The 18,164-nt window shown below is 45.5% G+C and overlaps 2 protein-coding genes and 1 non-coding gene across 3 annotated transcripts in view; 2 read left to right on the forward strand and 1 right to left on the reverse strand.

The window, feature by feature from the left end:
* The window catches only part of COG4 (component of oligomeric golgi complex 4), a 42,530-nt gene extending 33,453 nt beyond the window's left edge, over window positions 1-9,077 (reverse strand). Inside the window, exons 1-4 of the mRNA XM_019012408.2 lie at window positions 8,645-9,077; window positions 5,120-5,202; window positions 3,427-3,541; window positions 117-291 (exon numbers count right to left, since the gene is read on the reverse strand). Coding sequence (XP_018867953.1) covers window positions 117-291; window positions 3,427-3,541; window positions 5,120-5,202; window positions 8,645-8,815 — 544 coding nt within the window. The 5' untranslated portion in view covers window positions 8,816-9,077. The remainder of the gene's footprint in view (window positions 1-116; window positions 292-3,426; window positions 3,542-5,119; window positions 5,203-8,644) is intronic.
* Window positions 8,846-18,164, forward strand: part of SF3B3 (splicing factor 3b subunit 3) — a 48,751-nt gene continuing 39,432 nt past the window's right edge. The window contains exons 1-5 of the mRNA XM_004057921.3: window positions 8,846-9,200; window positions 11,857-11,996; window positions 13,956-14,282; window positions 15,773-15,945; window positions 17,506-17,647. Coding sequence (XP_004057969.1) covers window positions 11,927-11,996; window positions 13,956-14,282; window positions 15,773-15,945; window positions 17,506-17,647 — 712 coding nt within the window. The 5' untranslated portion in view covers window positions 8,846-9,200; window positions 11,857-11,926. The remainder of the gene's footprint in view (window positions 9,201-11,856; window positions 11,997-13,955; window positions 14,283-15,772; window positions 15,946-17,505; window positions 17,648-18,164) is intronic.
* LOC115931144 (small nucleolar RNA SNORD111) lies at window positions 14,592-14,671 on the forward strand. Its single transcript, XR_004067694.1, has one exon. It is a non-coding gene; the product is annotated as a small nucleolar RNA SNORD111 (small nucleolar RNA).

The following is an 18,164-nucleotide window of genomic DNA, read 5'->3' on the forward strand; positions in this document are numbered from 1 at the left end:
GAAAAAGAAAAAAGAAAACTTCCTAAAAACTGATGTGTTTTTATTGGTCGAGTCTGCTTACTTCAGATTACAGATGATTTTAACTAAACTAAAAACCAACAGTTTCGGATGCTGACCCTCTTTGCCCTGTCGGCTGAGCTCAATGACTGACTTGTCCAGGCACAAGTAGCGATGAATATGTGCTGCAGCCTGCTCATAATCTTCATTCCTCAAAGCAGTCTGAACTCCATCCATGCAGAACTTCAGGTCCAAGATGTCATCAGCTCTCTGAATGGCCTGATAGAGGCGGTTCTGCAAAAAGATTTGGTACTTAGAAACAATGTCCTATTCTTTCAAAAACACCCCTCAAGAAGGTAGGGAGATTCAGGAGCTGAATCTGGTCAACCATATGTCAATAGCAATCTCACAAACACCACCACTACTGTTAACGCAACTGTTATTGATGATGATCAAGACCATTGACAGGTATCATACAATGTTAATAACGTGATCAAATCATTCTCTCTTTTTTTTTTAGACAGAGTCTCACTCTGTTACCCAGGCTGGATTGCAGTGGCGCAATCATGGCTCACTGTAACCTCTGCCTCCTGGGCCTAAGCTATCCTCCCACCTCAGCCTCCCAACTAGCTGGGATTACAGGCATGTGCCACCATGCCTGGCTAGTTTTTGTATTTTTTGTAGAGGCAGGGTTTTCACCATGTTTCCCAGGCTGGTCTCAAACTCCTGAGCTCAAGCTATCTGCCTGCCTTGGCTTCCCAAAGTGCTGGGATTACAGGTCTGAGTCACGGAGCCCAACTTTTTTTTTTTTTTTTTTCTTGAGACAAAGTCTCACTCTGTTGCCCAGGCTAGAGTACAGTGGTGCAATCTTGGCTCACTGGAACCTCTGCCTCCTGGGTTCAAGCAATCCTCCCACCTCAGCCTCCCAAATACCTGGGATTACATGTGCACACAACCACAACCTGCTAATTTTTGTAATTTTTGTAGAGACAAGCTTTTGCCATGTTGCCAAAACCCAGGCTGGCCCTGAACTCTTGAGTTCAAGCAATTCATTCTCCTCGGCCTCCCAAAGTGCTGAGATTACAGGAGTAAGCCAGCACGCCTGGCCTACTTCATTTTCTTACCTAATTGCCCTGGATAGAACCATACAGCCACCAACTCACTATTATGGTTTTTTTAGAATATGCTTGCTCCGGGCGTGGTGGCTCACACCTGTAATCCCAGCACTTTGGGAAGCCGAGGTGGGTGGATCATGAGGTCAGGAGTTTGAGACCAGCCTGACCAACATGGTGAAACCCCATCTCTACTAAAAATACAAAAATTAGCCAGGCCTGGTGGCGCATGCCTGTAATCCCAGCTACTCGGGAGGCTGAGACAGGAGAATTGCTTGAACCCGGGAGGTGGAGGTTGCACGAGCTGAGATCAAGCCATTGCACTCCAGCCTGGGCAACAGAGTGAGACTCTGTCTCAAAATCAATCAATCAATCAATCAATCAATCAATCAATAAAACATGCTTGCTTGTTCTAGAGACATAGTAAGAGAAGACACCCTTGTCTTGTTCCTCATCTTAGGAGGAAAGAATCACATGTTTCACCAGTAAGTATGATGTTAGCTGAGGGTTGTTTTTTTAAAAAATTTTTTGTAGGACAGGGTCTTACTGTGTTCCAAGGTTTGGTCTCCAACTTCTGGCCTCAAGAAATCCTACTGCTTTGGTCTCCCAAAGTGTTAGGATTGCAGGCATGAGCCACCACACCTGGCCAGCTGTGGTTTTTCACAGATGCTCTTTATCAGGCTGAGAAGTTCCCCTCTATTCCAAATTTGTTGAGTGTTTCTACCACGAAAGGACACTGAATTTTGTTAAATGTTTTCTTCTGAGTCTATGAGGTGATCATGTGTTTTTTGTCCTTTTTTCTATTAATATGGTGTATTATTAGGATGGTGCAAAAGTAATTGCGGTCTTGGCCACTACTTTTAATTGATTTTCAGATGTTAAATCAACCTTGTGTTCCTAGGATAAATTCCACTTGGTCATAGTATATAATCCTCTTTATATATTGCTAGACTTGCTTTACTAGGATTTTGTTGAGTTAACTTTTTTTTTTTTTTTTTGAGACAGAATCTCACTCTGTCGCCCAGGCTGGAGTGCAGAGGCGCCATCTCGGCTCACTGTAAGCTCTGCCTCCTGGGTTCACGCTATTCTCCTGCCTCAGACTCCCGAGTAGCTGGGACTACAGGCGCCTGTCACCACCACTGGCTAATTTTTTGTATTTTTAGTAGAGACGGGGTTTCACGGTGTTAGCCAGGATGGTCTCGATCTCCTGACCTCGTGATCTGTCCGCCTTGGCCTCCCAAAGTGCTGGGACTATAGGCGTGAGCCACCGCGCCCAGCCTTGTTGAGTACCTTTATGTCTATATTCATAAGAGCTACTGGTCTGAAGTTTTCTGTGATATTTTTGTCTGGCTTTGTTATCTCACATTAGATTTCTATTGAATGGTGCTCTTCTAATCTCTAATGTGGTAGCTTTTTTTTTTTAAATAGAAGCTGGTATTTATTAACTTATTTATTTATTTATTTTTAATTTGCAACTCCACTCTGCAACTCAGGCTGGAGTACAGTGGCATGACCTTGGCTCACTGCAATCTCTGCCTCTTGGGGTTAAGTGATCCTCCTGCCTTAGCCTCCCAAGTAGCTGGAATTACAGGTGTGCATTACCACACCTGGCTAATTTTTGTATTTTTTAGTAGAGACACGACTTCGCCATGTTGCCTAGGCTGGTCTCAAACACCTAGACTCAAGCAATTAGCCTGCCTCAATCTCCCAAAGTGCTGGGATACAGGTGTGCACCACCATGTCCAGCTAATTTTTGTATTTTTTGTAGCGACGGGGTTTTCCCATGTTGCCCAGGCTGGTTTTGAACTTCTGGGCTCAAGCAATCCTCCTGTTCTGGCCTCCTAAAGTGATGGGATTGTAGGTGTTAGTCACCACGCAAAGCCCCATAGACATTTTGATGTTGTAGTTAGTAGAGGGCAGTAAAGAAGCTATTGGCCAGGCAAGGTGGTTCACACCTGTAATCCCAGCATGTTGGGAGGCCGAGGCGGGCAGATCACCTGAGGTCAGGAGTTTGAGGCCAGCCTGGCTAACATGGCGAAAGGTGGAAGGATAACTTGAGCCCAGGGGTTCAGGACCAGCCCGGGGAACATGGCAAAACCCCATCTCTACAAAAAATACAAAAACTAGCTGGGCATAGTGGTGGATGCCCGTAGTCCTAGCTCCTCAGGAGGCTGAGGTGGGAGAATTGCTTGAGCCCAGGGAGTTGGGGCTGTAGTGAGCTGTCATTGCACCACTGTACTCCAGCCTAGGCGACAGAGCAAGACCCTGTCTCAAAAAAAAAAAAAAAAAAAAAAAAAAAAAAAGCTTGATGTATTACCTTGGCCAGGTCAAGCTGACGAACTTTGCTAGACACATTCTCAGCCAGGTTGCAGGTAAAGGTGATCATTCCAGCCAGCTGCTTTGCATCTCCCTCAATCAGCTGCAGGTTAGGACTGGAGAAATACATTGTTAGCATACACATAACCATAGGGCAGAGAAGAGATAGAAACTTTTTTTTGCATATGGACACTATGTCTTCTACTTCTTTCATACCTACCTATAACTCTTAGCTCAGTTTGCTCTATACTCAGCTTTTTCTCAAGAACGTTTGACTGTAAACTCAGACCTATACCTGATAAAAAATTAACTCTTTTTTTTTTTTTTGAGACGGAGTCTTGCTTTGTCGCCAGGCTGGAGTGCAGTGGCGCAATCTCAGCTCGCGGCAACCTCCGCCTCCCGGGTTCAAGCGATTCTCCTGCCTCAGCCTCCTGAGTAGCTGGGACTACAGGCGCGTGCCACCAAGCCCAGATAATTTTTGTATTTGTAGTAGAGACGGGGTTTCACCATGTTGGCCAGGAGATGGTCTTGAACTCTTGACCTTGTGATTCAGCCTCCCAAAGTGCTGGGATTATAGGCGTGAGCTACTGCGCCTGGCCAAAATTAACTTCTAAAACCAATAAAGACACACCTAAATAGGTACAGCCAAAGAACTAGAGAACAAATTCTCTCAATTGCTAAGTGAGCATAAGATGCACTAACCAATACCATGTGAGAGGATGGTGAGATCAAGAACAATTTTTGTTTTTGTTTGAGACAGGTTCTCACTCTACCACTCAGGCTAGAGAGCAGTGGCACGATCATAGCTCACTGCAGTTTCCAACTTCTGGGCTCAAATGATCCTCCTGTCTTAGCCTCCTGAGTAGCTGAGACTACAGGCGCACACCACCATGCCCAACTAATTTATTTATTTATTTTTTTGTTTTTGAGACAGGGTCAAAAGTGATCCTCTAGATGCGGCCTCCCACAGTGCTGGAATTACAAGCATGAGCCACTACACGCAGCCGGGGAACAATTTTTATGACTAACAAATATACCCAGTCTGTAAAAATGGTGGTTCTCGGCCGGGCATGGTGGCTTACTCCTGTAATACTAACACTTTGGGAGGCCAGGCGGGCGGATCACTTGAGGTCAGGAGTTTGAGACCAGCCTGGCCAACATGGTGAAACCCTGTCTCTACTAAAAATACAAAAATTAGCTGGGCGTGGTGGCACATGCCTGGAATCCCAGCTACTCGAGAGGCTGAGGCAGGAGAATCGCTTGAACCTGGGAGGCAGAGGTTGCAGTGAGCCGAGATCATGCCACTGCACTCCAGCCTGGGGGACAAAAACGAAGCTCCATCTCAAAAAAAAAAAAAAGGTGGTTCTCAAACTTGAGCTGTGCATTAGAATCACTTGGTAGGCTTGTCAAAACACATCTTCCTGGACCCCACCCCTAGACTTTCTGATTTTGTAAGTTTGGAGTGGGGCCTTAGGATTTGCATTTCTAACAAGGTGTGATGCTGGTACAACTGGTCCAAGGACTCTTTGAAAACCATCAAACTAATACCCTTAGGTGTTCACTTTATCTTGAGATAATACCCTTTACATTTCAAGCTGAACTGGTGTTTATAACAGAAAGTTTAAAAAATGGTCACTTGCCCAATTGACCCTGTTGGAATTTACATTAGCTCTTGCTGAGATGCACAGACTCACCCCATTCGGTGGAGAGTGACCATCTTACTTTCAATGGTGTTTTGCTGTTCCAAAAGAGCATCCAGCTCTCTCTCCACCACTTTCTGAAACACAGAGAAACATCCTGTCAGCAGAATGATCAGAAGGAACCTTAAGAGTTATCTAATCCAATCACTTAGCTGAAGGGTGAATCTCATTTCCAAGTCCTTTTTTCCTTCCACTATGTTCTCCTTAGACTTTAACAATGCTTCATTTTGCACTTATGTTGCATGATTGTTATCTTACGTATATCTTATTCCACCTGGCAGATGAGCACCATAATAGGAAGAAATAAACTTTTAGTCAGTATCATTAGCATAGTGCCTAATACAGGAAGGCATTTAAAATACAATGCCTGGCCAGCACTGGATCCCAAAGTAATCCCAGCTCTTTGGGAGGCCCAGGTGGGTGGATCACCTGAGGTCAGGAGTTCATGACCAGCCTGGCCACATGGTGAAACCCCATCTCTACTAAAAATACAAAATTAGGCTGGGCGCGGCGGCTTACGTCGGTAATCCCAGCACTTTGGGAGGCCGAGGCAGGCGGATCACGAGGTCAGGAGATCGAAACCATCCTGGATAACACGGTGAAACCCTGTCTCTACTAAAAATACAAAAAATTAGCCGGGTGTGGTGGCGGGCGCCTGTAGTCCAAGCTGCTCAGGAGGCTGAGGCAGGAGAATGACATGAACCCGGGGGGCGCGGAGCTTGCAGTGAGCCGAGATCGTGCCATTTCACTCCAACCTGGGTAACAAGAGTGAAACGCTGTCTCAAAAAAAAAAAAAAGAAAAATACAATGCCTAAACAAAAAACACCACACACATCTTGCTGAAATGAAATTTCCAGTGACAGTTACCAAAATTTTTCTTCTTGGTGCATAGTCAGTAGCCAGGGGTTATAAATATAATTATCTCTCATTCAAGCCATTTATTGTGCAACCTCAATTTATGTAACATTTTTATGCTCCGGTTTTTTCATCTGTAAAACTAGGATAGCAATACCAATCTCACTGGGCTGTTGAATGAGTCAAACAGGAAACCACACAAAGTGCTTAACATGGTATGTGGCATATAGTCCATTAAAATTAACCATACATTTTTATTTTTTGGGGGGGCTCAAGTGCTCTTCCTACCTCAGCCCCCCAAATATCTGTGACTATAGGCGTGCACAACCCTGGTCCGCTGTTTAATTTTTTTGTAGCCACGAGGTCTCACTATATTGCCCAGGCTGGTCCCCAACTATCTGCTATTGCCCAGGCTGGTCTCCAACTATAGCTCAAGCTATCTGCCCATCTCAGCCTCCCAAAGAACTGCGATTAGAGGCATGAGCCACTTGTGCCCAGGCAGCTATACTTTTTTTTTTTTGAGACGAGTTTCGCTCTTTCACCCAGGCTGGAGTGAAGTGGCCTGATCTTGGCTCACTGCAACCTCCCTGCCCTGGGGTTCAAGCGATTTTCATGCCTCTGCCTCCCAATTAGCTGGGATTATAGACGCCCACCATCACACCCGGCTAACTTTTGCATTTTTAGTAGAGACTAACATGGTTTCGCCACGTTGGCCAGGTTGGTCTCGAACTCCTGACCTCGGGTGATCCACCCGCCTCGGCCTCCCAAACTGCTGGTATTACAGGCATGAGCCACCAAGCCCGGCCATATACATTTTTATTAAAATCGTTCTGTAGGTTCCAGAGGAAAACGTCCTCTTGACAGTCATGGAATACAAATACAGTACTTATATCATTTTGTCTGTAAGATTTCCATAATTTTCCACCCAACATATTAAATGACTGAATGAATGCGAGCTTAGGAATGTTAAGTCAAGATACTAAATTTTTTTTTTTTTTTTTTTTTTTTGAGACAGAGTCTCACTCTGTCGCCCAGGCTGGAGTGCAGTGGTGCGATCTCGGCTCACTGCAAGCTCCTTCTCCCTGGTTCACGCCATTCTCCTGCCTCAGCCTCCCGAGTAGCTGGGACTACAGGCGCCCGCCACCATGCCCGGCTAATTTTTTGTATTTTTAGTAGAGACGGGGTTTCACTGTGTTAGCCAGGATGGTCTCGATTTCCTGACCTCGTGATCCATCCGCCTCGGCCTCCCAAAGTGCTGGGGTTACAGGAGTGAGCCACAGCGCCCGGCTTTTTTTTTTTTTTTAAGAGACACAGTTTTGCTCTTGTTGCCCAGGCTAGAGTGTAATGGCGCTATTTTGGTTCACTGCAACCTCCGCCCCCCCGGGTTCAAGCAATTCTCCTGCCTCAGCCTCCCGAGTAGCTGGGATTACAGGCATGCGTCACCACGCCCGGCTAATTTTGTATTTTTAGTAGTGACTGGTTTTCACCATGTTGGTCATGCTGGTCTCGAACTCCTGACTCAGGTGATCCTCCCGTCTTGGCCTCCCAAAGTGCTGGGATGGCAGGCGTGAGCCACCGCGCCCTGCAAGATACTAAATTTTAAAACACATCTTGCTGAGGCCAGACAAAAAAACCCCCCCACACTAAACTAGCCAGGCTCGGTGGTGTGCGCCTCTGGTTTCATCGATTCTGATTGCAGCACAACAGCACTCCAGCCTGCGCAACGGAGAGCGGCCCTGTTTCTAAAAATAACAAAATAAAACAAAAAACACCACACACATCTTGCTGAAAAACGTATCACAAACTGCTAGTTAGTGCAAGTTTATACTTGAAAATACTCAAAGATATCAACGATCACCTCTCCCTCAGACTGAAACTGCCTTTTGTGCTCAACTTTGCTAGAAGTTTGGTCTGGGAAACAGCTGACAAGCTTAGAGCTTAGATCTCTTTTGACTAGCAAGGAACCCAACTGACATTTGAAAGTGAATTGACAGCATCGAGCTGCCACTGAAAATTAAAGGAGGCAGGAGATAGAACGTTATGAACTGAAAGGAATTGGAGAATCTAGTCCACACCCCTCATTTGATAAAATATCAAGGGTACCAGAGATGAAGTGACTTGTCCAAGATTAGAGAATTGTGTCTGAGTCTTAAAAGCTCAAACCTCTACAAAGATGTGCATTTGACCAAAACGCTAAAATCACACCCCCAAATCACTCCCCACAAGAGGAAGTCTTAAAACGCTTCAAGAAGTTAATCTGCAAAGGCTTCCCTCTTAAATAACAGGATGAGAGCGTTTCATAATTTGTAAATTAAGCCAATGCAAAAGGGCGCTTATTATTTTGAGAACCAAGCACTTTGGCAAATACTCTCAGACTAACTTTACTCCCGCGGAGAAACTGGTGATCATGGATCAGGGAAATCAACGGGGGTCTAGGGAGGAGAGGCTGCAGATCGCCCAGGTATCAGGGAAGACAAGGTCGGCGCGTCCGACAGCGTGAAAAGAGTTGACAGGACTACTCATATACCCGACTAGCTTCCGCTTCTTTGTTTTCCCGCTTTTTTGTATCCCCCAGCAAGGAGAGTTTCCCACAGCCCGGATTTCCCGACTGAAGGCTCCCACTCTCCCTAGATCCTCCATGAAAAAGGAGGCTCGGCCCCGCACCTCCTCGCCGCAGAGCCGTTCGTATACAGCCTCCAGCTCCTGCAGCTCTGTCAGGGAGCGAATGAGCTCAGCGGAGATTTCGGAGCAGCGGCCACCTCCCACCCCCTCAGACGGCAGCTGCACCCCTGACAGCTTCGGAGGCGAATCAAGGTCCGCCATCTTGGTCCCCATTCGGCACTTCCGGTCCCGCGAGGCCCCCTCTTCGTTGGCGCCTATTTGGGGCTGCCCACAGAAGTGCCCAATGAACTCTAATGGTTTTTTTTTTTTAAAGTCTACTTCTAAAAACGTATTAATTTTCTATTCTCCTGGAAAAAGCAAAGCAATAAAGCATGTTTAAATAATTCGTAATGCCGTGTGGAAGCAAGACGGAAGCATTTTTTAAAAATTATATATATTCTTCAGGCGCGGATTGGGTGCCTTTTTCCGCCACGCGCCACCAGAATGTCCCTGTCTTGAGGTCTAATGGCGGACGCCAGTATGTTGGAGTTGGTGGTGGCTTAAGTTTTGAAGGGAGGTAGCATCCGTTGGATATCCACACCATCCTTCTCGCTGCAGGGTAAAAAAACAGCCTGGAGACTTCCCCGGGCCCGGGGAGGCGGAGAGCGGCCATATGGAAGGGGGACCCGAGACTTTGGCGGGGGTCACGGGCAGTCTAGGCCCGAGAGGCTGGGGACCAGGAGGAGGTACCGAGGGATGGTTGAGGCGCCAAAACGGCTTCCTGCAGTTATCTCTCGCTTCCATCCACAGTGTGGGAACATATTCTATCTCAAAATAGGGCTCGTGGAGATTGCTTTTTAACTTCTGGGGACTCAGACGGGGGAGGTGTGACAAGCAGCGGGAGGCAAGGATGTCTCCCTGTGGGTAGAGTAAATGGTACACCGATGGGAAGATAGAAAGATGGAGCGTGTTAAAAGCGTAAATAACGGAAACAGTCTTTAGAGCCAAGACTCCGGTTTGAATTTGTATTTTGGTAGTTGGGCAACTTGTCTCCTCTGAACCTCTATTTTCTCGTTTGCGTAATGGAGGACAGAGTTTAAATGCGATGATGTTTCCTTGGAGGATGGAGAAGATGCAGTGAGCAATCATACAAGCTTTTTGTAATATTGGTAAACAGACGTGGGGGAAGTTTTTTTTGTTTTGTTTTGTTTTGTTTTTGTGACGGAGTCACAGTCTGTCGCCCAGACTGGAGAGCAGTGGCGCGATCTCGGCTCACTGCATCTCTGCCTCCCGGGTTCCAGCGATTCGCTTACCTCAGCCTCCCTAGTAGACTAGCTGGGATTACGGGCGCGTGCCACCACGCCCGGCTAATTTTTCTTTTTTTGAGACGGTGTCTCGCTCTGTCGCCCAGGCTGGAGTGCAGTGGCGCGATCTCTGCTCACTGCAAGCTCCGCTTTCCGGGTTCACGCCATTCTCCTGCCTCAGCCTCCCGAGTAGCTGGAACTACAGGCGCCCGCCACCGCGCCCAGCTAATTTTTTGTATTTTTAGTAGAGACGGGGTTTCACGGTGTTAGCCAGGATGCTCTCGATCTCCTGACCTTGATCCACCCGCCTTGGCCTCCCAAAGTGTTGGGATTACAGGTGTGAGACACCGCGCCCGGCCCAGACGTGGGGGAAGTTTTAAAGCTTACCAAATTTATCTGGTATATATTTTTTGTTTGTTTGTTTTGTTTTTGAGACGAAGTCTCGCTGTCGCCCAGGCTGGAGCGCAGCGGCTTGATCTCGGCTTACTGCAGCCTCCTCCTCCTTGGTTCTAGCTATTCTCACGCCTCAGCTTCCCGAGTAGCTGAGATTAAAGGCGTGTGCCACCGCGCCTGGCTAGTTTTTGCATTTTTAGTAGAGGGGTTTTCACTGTGTTGGCCAGGCTGGTCTCAATTCCTGACCTCAAGTGACCCATTTGCCTCGGCCTCCCAAAGTGCTGGGATTACAGGCGTGAGCCACCACTGCGCCTGGCCTCGTATATAGTTTTTCTAGTACTGGACTGATCCTCCGAAATGCACCTTCCTCCACGACCCAAAGTTAAGGTGTCGCTGGAGAACCTTAATCCAACTAGATTTGGGAAAAAATGAATTCCAAAGGTTTGTAATGGATTGTATCGGTTATAAGGAAAGGGGAAAGTAGACTGTTTTGAACAGCTACAAAATATGAAAAGTAACTTGCGGGGAGCTGTTCAGGGATTCAGAAGCAGCTCCTAGCTTCCTCTCTTTTGCTTTTTTTTGTTGTTTCTCCACTCCCTGGTCTTTCAACATCGGTCCTTTTCGTTCATCTTTTCCTGTGGTCCTAGAACGTTAAACATATACCTTAGTCTATGGGCTGGGCGCGGTGGCTCAACGCCTGTAATCCTAGCACTTTGGGAGGCGGAGGCGGGCGGATCACGAAGTCAGGAGATCGAGACCATCCTGGCTAACATGGTGAAACCCCGTCGCTACTAAAAATACAAAAAATTAGCCGGGTGTGGTGGCGGGCGCCTGTTGCCCCAGCTACTCGGGAGCCTGAGGCAGGAGAATGGTGTGAACCCGGGAGGCGGAGCTTGCAGTAAGCCAAGATGGCGCCACTGCACTCCAACCTGGGAGACAGATTGAGACGCCTCAAAAAAAAAAAAAACAAAAAGGAAAAAAAAAGATATACCTGAGTCTCAAGTAGAAAATTTTATATCTCTCAGGACCCATTTCTAGCCTGGAGCATTGATCTTGCCACCCTGCTTTTGCTCAGCCCAGAAAGTTATTTATGAGGACGTTTACTCATAATTTTCTCTTCTCGTTTAACAATAAAATCAAATATGTATGTTAATTCTATACTAATGACCTTGGATTTCTCAAGGTTCCGTGCTTTTTATTTATTTATTTATTTTTTTGAGACGCGGTCTCATTCTGTCGCCCAGCCTGGAGTGCAGTGGCATGATGTTGGCTCACCACAACCTCCGCCTCCCATGTTCAAGCGATTCTCCTGCCTCGGCCTCCCGAGTAGCTGGGACTACAGGCGCACAGCACCATGCCCAGCTAATTTTTGTATTTTTAGTAGAGACGGGGTTTCACTATGTTGGCCAAGCTGGTCTCGAACTCCTGACCTCGTGAGCCGCCATGCCCGATCACATATGTTGTTTCTTAATAGGGCTTGCTCTGCTGGTTCTGCTGTCTTCATCCAGAATTTCCCATACAGAAATGTCTGTTGAAGTAATAGTCTCCCAGCTATTTTTCTGTTTTCTGTTTTCTTAGCTTTCTTGGACTCCGTACTGTTGGTGTAACCAAGGCCTGGAGGTCTGGGTGGCTCAGGTTTCCTGCAACCATGTTTCTGTACAACTTAACCTTGCAGAGAGCCACTGGCATCAGCTTTGCCATTCATGGAAACTTTTCTGGTAAGTTCTCTTGTTACCATCTTTTGAAATTTTAAGTGAATTAATACATATCTTGCTTAGTCTCTTGTGCAGGAAATGTTTTCCATTTATGACAAAACAGTTGTTGGTAAATGTAAACAATTCAAATTATGAGATGAGGTGTTAAGTTCTGGTGCATTATTTGTTACCTATTTCAGATGCATTTCCTAGCTCACAAATTGTGTAATGATTCTTGTCAGGGCACACTTTTCTTGGCTACTTACCTAGTGCCAAGTCGTGTGCCTATTGCTGTAAGACATACTGAGATGTGTAAGACCTGATCCTTGATCTTGAATTTGACATCAGGTTGGATAAAAAGAATGTCTGAAGGTGTTTGTCTGGTTATCAGAGAGTAATTTAAATAAAGGGAAGGTTGGACCTTGGTTTGGTGCTTGAAGAGATAGAACTTTTGTATGAGAGAAAAGGGAAAATGCAGTTTAGGTAGGGAGTGCTGCCTGCATAGAAACAGATAATTTGCTTACGTTTACCATGTGGGGAATATTTTTGTAAAGATGGATTAAGGCTAGGTTTGAATTGTGTGAAATTTCAAATATTGGATTAGGAAATACAAAGTTCTGAAAGTGAGGTACTAATGTTTATAAAATAAAAACTTTTTCTTGCCATTTGCAGATTTAACATTTTTGAGTCAATCCAAGTAATGCAGGAGGTTCATGATTGTGTAGAGTAAGACATAATTTTGTTGAGGTTTAACTCTGAATACTTAATGTGGTACTGAATACTTAATGTGGTACTGAGAGGCAGCCTAACTGACCACACAGCATTCATATTTCATGTTGTTATTTTCTCTGATCCTCATTATGGCTCTTCCTGCGGGTTTGAGGCTTCATTTGGGTAATTTAGTTATTCTTTGCTGCATTTGATTAAGGAAATACGTATATGGGAATTTGGAGATTTGTGACTGACTTCACTATGTAATGCAATGAATCTCAGCTGGAGTTTGGATAGAATTTTTGAAAGCACGTTTTTGTTTTTTGTTTGTTTTGTTTTTGTTTTTGTTTTTTCCTTGAAACGGAGTCCTGCTCTGTCACCCAGGCTGGAGCGCAGTGGTGTGATCTTGGCTCACTGCAACCTCCGCCTCCTGGGTTCAAGCGATTCTCCTGCCTCAGCCTCCTGAGTAGCTGGGATTACATGCGTGCACCACCATGCCTAGCTAATTTTTCATATTTTTAGTAGAGATGAGGTTTCACCATGTTGGCCAGGCTGATCTTGAATTCCTGACCTCGTGATCCACCCACCTTAGCCTCCCAAAGTGCTGGGATTACAGGCATGAGCTACTGTGCCCTGCTGAAAGCACATTTTTAATACTAATTTTATCTTTCAAGCCTCTGGAGTAGCTGGGATTATAGGCACGTGCCACCACACCTGGCTAATTTTTGTATTTTTAGTAGAGATGGGATCCCACCATGTTGGCTAGGCTGGTTTCAAGCTCCTGACCTCAAGTGATCTGCCTGCCTCAGCCTCCCAAAGTGCTGGGATTACAGGTGTGAGCCACTGTGCCTGGCCTTTTTTTTTTTTTTTTTTTTTTTAGAGACGAGATCTTGCTGCGTTTCCCAGGATGGAGTGCAATGGCAGGATTATAACCCACTACATTCTCTGAACTCCTGGGTTCAAACTGTCCTCCCACTGTAGCCTCCCATGTAGCTGGGACTAGAGGCACATGCCACCACACCTGACTAATTTTTTTTTGAGACGGAGTTTTGCTCTGTTGCCCAGGCCGGAGTGCAGTGGCACAATCTTGGCTCACAACCTCTACCTCCTGGGTTCAAGCGATTCTCCTGCCTTAGCCTCCCGAGTAGCTGGGATTACAGGCATGTGCCACCACGCCTGGCTAATTTTTGTATTTTTAGTAGAGATGGGGTTTCACCATGGTGGCCAGGCTGGGTTCTGGTTGTTTATGATCTTTATTTTTTGGTGATCTAGGAACCAAACAACAAGAAATTGTTGTTTCCCGTGGGAAGATCTTGGAGCTGCTTCGCCCAGACCCCAACACTGGCAAAGTACATACCCTACTCACTGTGGAAGTATTCGGTGTTATCCGGTCACTCATGGCCTTTAGGCTGACAGGTGGCACCAAAGACTACATTGTAGTTGGCAGTGACTCTGGTCGAATTGTTATTCTGGAATACCAGCCATCTAAGAATATGTTTGAGAAGATTCACCAAGAAACCTTTGGCAAGAGTGGATGCCGTCGCATCGTTCCTGGCCAGTTCTTAGCTGTGGATCCCAAAGGGCGAGCCGTTATGATTAGTAAGTGATTTACTCTACTTGCTGTATATGCTTAGTTTAGGATAACAATGCTGTGCTCTTGGTGGTGTGCCAGTGCCAGTTAATTACTTATGTGGGTTTGGCATCATGTTTGGATTTACTCTAGGTTTAAAGTTGCATTTCCTTTTTAAAAGAGTTGCATTTTCTTTTAAAACAATGGGAAAAATCTTAACACACCTTTCTACTTCCCATCTAGTTGGAAATAAGTGTTTTTCAGTTTCTTTTTCTTTGGCAAAAAGACTACAATGAAATGATCTTATGTTATTAGACAGTGAATATCGTTGCTTTCATCAGCCTGAAGTGATGATTCACATTCATGTCTCTTCTCTGATAAATTCTTGAAGAAAATTTTTGTGTGTCTGATCAGGCCTCTAGAGGGCAGTCATAAATCGTTAGATCTATTTCAGAGAATAAGGCTAATAATTTTATGAATTACTGTTTTTCAGTATCCTTAAATGTAGGACTCATTAAAAAATTTTGACTAGTTAGTGGGATATTTAAGACCCGTATTAGGAAGAAGGGGGCCACAATGATGCCATTGTCTTTAAAAAAAATTTATTTATTTATTTTTAAGAGATGGGGGTCTCAGCCAGGTGCGATGGCTCACACCTGTAATCCCAGCACCTTGGGAGGCCAAGGTGGGAGGATCACTTGAGGTCAGGAGTTTGAGACCAGCCTGGCCAACATGGTGAAACCCTGCCTCTACTAAAAATACAAAAATTAGCTGGGTGTGGTGGCGTGTGCCTGTAATCCAAGCTACTTGGGAGGCTGAGGCAGAAGAATCGCTTGAACCCGGGAGGCAAAGGTTGCAGTGAGCCGAGATAGCGCTACTGCACTCCAGCCTGGATGACAGAGTGAGACTGCATCTCAAAAATAAATAAATAAATAAATAAATAAATAAGAGAGAGATGGGGATCTCACAATGCTGCCCAGGATGGTCTTGAATTCCTGGGCTCAAGCAATCCTTCCTTCTGTCTTGGCCTCCCAAAGTGCTGGGGTTACAGGCTTGAGCCACTGTGCCCAGCTCCACTGTTGTCTATTCTTTTTTTTTTTTTTTTTTAAATGAGACAGAGTTTCGCTCTTGTTGCCCAGGCTGGAGTGCAGTGGTGCGATCTCAGCTCACTGCAACCTTTGCGTCTCAGGTTCAAGCAATTCTCCTGCCCCAGCCTCCCAAGTAGCTGGGATTAGAGGCATGCACCACCACACCTAGCTAATTTTTTGTATTTAGTAGAGACAAGGTTTTACCGTGTTAGTCAGGCTGGTCTTGAACTCCTGACCTCAGGTGATCCACCCACCTCAGCCTCCCAAAGTGCTATTCTGATGATAGAAAACAGAATCCTGAGTTTTTATACTTGTAGAGTTTCTGCTGTTAATAATGATTAAAAGAAAAGCATGATGTGACTCTAGCTGTTCTGTAAGTCTCTCTTCTCATTATCTGGGAATCTTGTATGTTTTATCTCCTTCAACTACAGGTGCCATTGAGAAACAGAAATTGGTGTATATTTTGAACAGAGATGCTGCAGCCCGACTTACCATTTCATCTCCCCTGGAAGCCCACAAAGCAAACACTTTAGTGTATCATGTAGTTGGAGTAGATGTCGGATTTGAAAATCCAATGTTTGCTTGTCTGGAAATGGATTATGAGGTAATGGGGACCCTGTCTCTTTGCGTTTCTTTCAGTCACCTCAGTGTTTTTTTTTAAGATTGTTTTCCGGCCGGGCGTGGTGGCTCACGCCTGTAATCCCAGCACTTTGGGAGGCAAGGCTGGCGGATCACGAGGTCAGGAGATCGAGACCATTCTGGCTAACACAGTGAAACCCCCTCTCTACTAAAAATACAAAAAGAAAATAGCCGGGCATCGTGGCGGGCGCCTGTGGTCCAGCTACTCGGGAGGCTGAGGCAGGAGAATGGCGTGAACCCGGGAGGTGGAGCTTGCAGTGAGCCGAGATCTCACCACTGCACTCCAGCCTGGGCGACAGAGTGAGACTCCATCTCAAAAAAAAAGAAAAGATTGTTTTCTTCCTTGTGCGTACCTTTTTTTCTTTTTTTGAGACAGTCTTGCTCTGTTGCCCAGGCTGGGGTGCAGTGGCACAATCTCAGCTCACTGCAACCTCTGCCTCAGCCTCCTGAGTAGCTGGGACTACAGGTGCTGCCACAACGCCCAGCTAATTTTTGTATTTTTAGTAGAGATGGGGTTTCACTATGTTGGCCAGGCTGGTCTTCTGACCCCAGGTGATTGGCCCACCTCAGCCTTCCAGAGTGCTGGGATTATAGGCCTGAGCCACCTCACCCAGGCCCAGCCCCTTATGCATATCTTAATTCTGTCCTGCTAGCAGATCTTCATATTCCAAATGCCTTACTGAAATTCTTTGGGATGCTTCAGAGGTTAACTAACTATTTAATAGTCTTTCTCTGATTTAAGTAATCTCCCTATGGAAACAAGATATTTATTGGGAAAAGCTTCATGAAAAACGTGAAGCTATGTTTAAGGTATTTTTTCACAGAGCATACTGTTGTTTTCCTTTAATGGAAGGCAGTATCCTCTAGTAGAGAGCTCCCTGGATCCAGAATTTGGAGATTGCAGTTCTTGTTCTAGCTCTGCCATTATCTTATCACATAAACTTTGTCAAACTATTTGGCGTCAGCCAGGTGTGGTGGCATGTGCCTGTAGTCCTAGCTGCTTGGGAGCCTGAGGCCCAGGAATTCTAGGCTGCAGTGAGATAAGATTGTACCACTGCAGTCTTGTACAGTGGCTCACGCCTGTAATCCAAGTTTGAGAGGCCGAGGCGGGCGGATCACCTGAGGTCAGGAGTTCGAGACCAGCCTCACCAACATGGAGAAACCCCATCTCCACTAAAAATACAAAATTAGCCAGGCGTGGTGGCACATGCTTGTAATCCCAGCAACTCGGGAGGCTGAGGCAGGAGAATCACTTGAACCTGGGAGGTGGAGGTTGTGGTGAGCTGAGATCGTGCCATTGCACTCCAGCCTGGGCAATGAGCAAAACTCCATCTCAAAAAAAAAAAAGATCATACCTCTGTGCACTGCAGCCTGGGTGACATAGTGAGAACCTGTCTCTCCAAAAAAAAGAAAAAAAGAAATTTGTGGACTTCTGTTTCCTCATTTGTAAATTGGAGTCCTGATGTCCTTTCCAGATCTTCGATTTTATGCTGATGATTAGTTTTTATGCCACTGTTCTCTGTAGGAAGCAGACAATGATCCAACAGGGGAAGCAGCAGCTAATACCCAGCAGACACTTACTTTCTATGAGCTAGACCTTGGTTTAAATCACGTGGTCCGAAAATACAGTGAACCTTTGGAGGAACATGGCAACTTCCTTATTACAGGTACTTTTCTTTCAGAGCTGCTTTGTACCCTTTTACTTGGTTCATTTTATGCCCAAACCTAATAGGTTTTACTTAAAGGGTTTGGGAATTAATCCATTTGTTGTGAACCTGAATACCTTGTTTATCTTTTGGACAGGTTAGAAGTTCATGTGGTGGAGTGATTTTAAAAAGTGTTGGGGATAAAGACTGCCTAGCTCCTTAATAACTCATATTCTACTGAGGGCAGGGAAGAGAAGTTGAAGGGAGCAGTCAGCTTGGAATATTGATTACTGTTAGTTGCTGTGACAGTTTGGCTGTAGTCAGTCTTTCCCTCTCATTCAAACCTAGCTCTTTGAAAAGCCAATCAAAATGGACAGACCCCACAAGATGGAACTTGTGAATTTGAAAACTTAAACAAAATAGAAATATTTTTGAAGACGATTACCAGATTGATCCAAAAATAAATTAAGAACTTCAATAGACCAGCGTTAGAGAAATTGAAGCAGTAGTCCAAAGTCACTCTCCCAAAAGATTGAGG

The sequence above is a fragment of the Gorilla gorilla genome, chromosome 18, assembly GCF_029281585.2.
Source record: "Gorilla gorilla gorilla isolate KB3781 chromosome 18, NHGRI_mGorGor1-v2.1_pri, whole genome shotgun sequence".
NCBI lineage: Eukaryota > Metazoa > Chordata > Mammalia > Primates > Hominidae > Gorilla > Gorilla gorilla.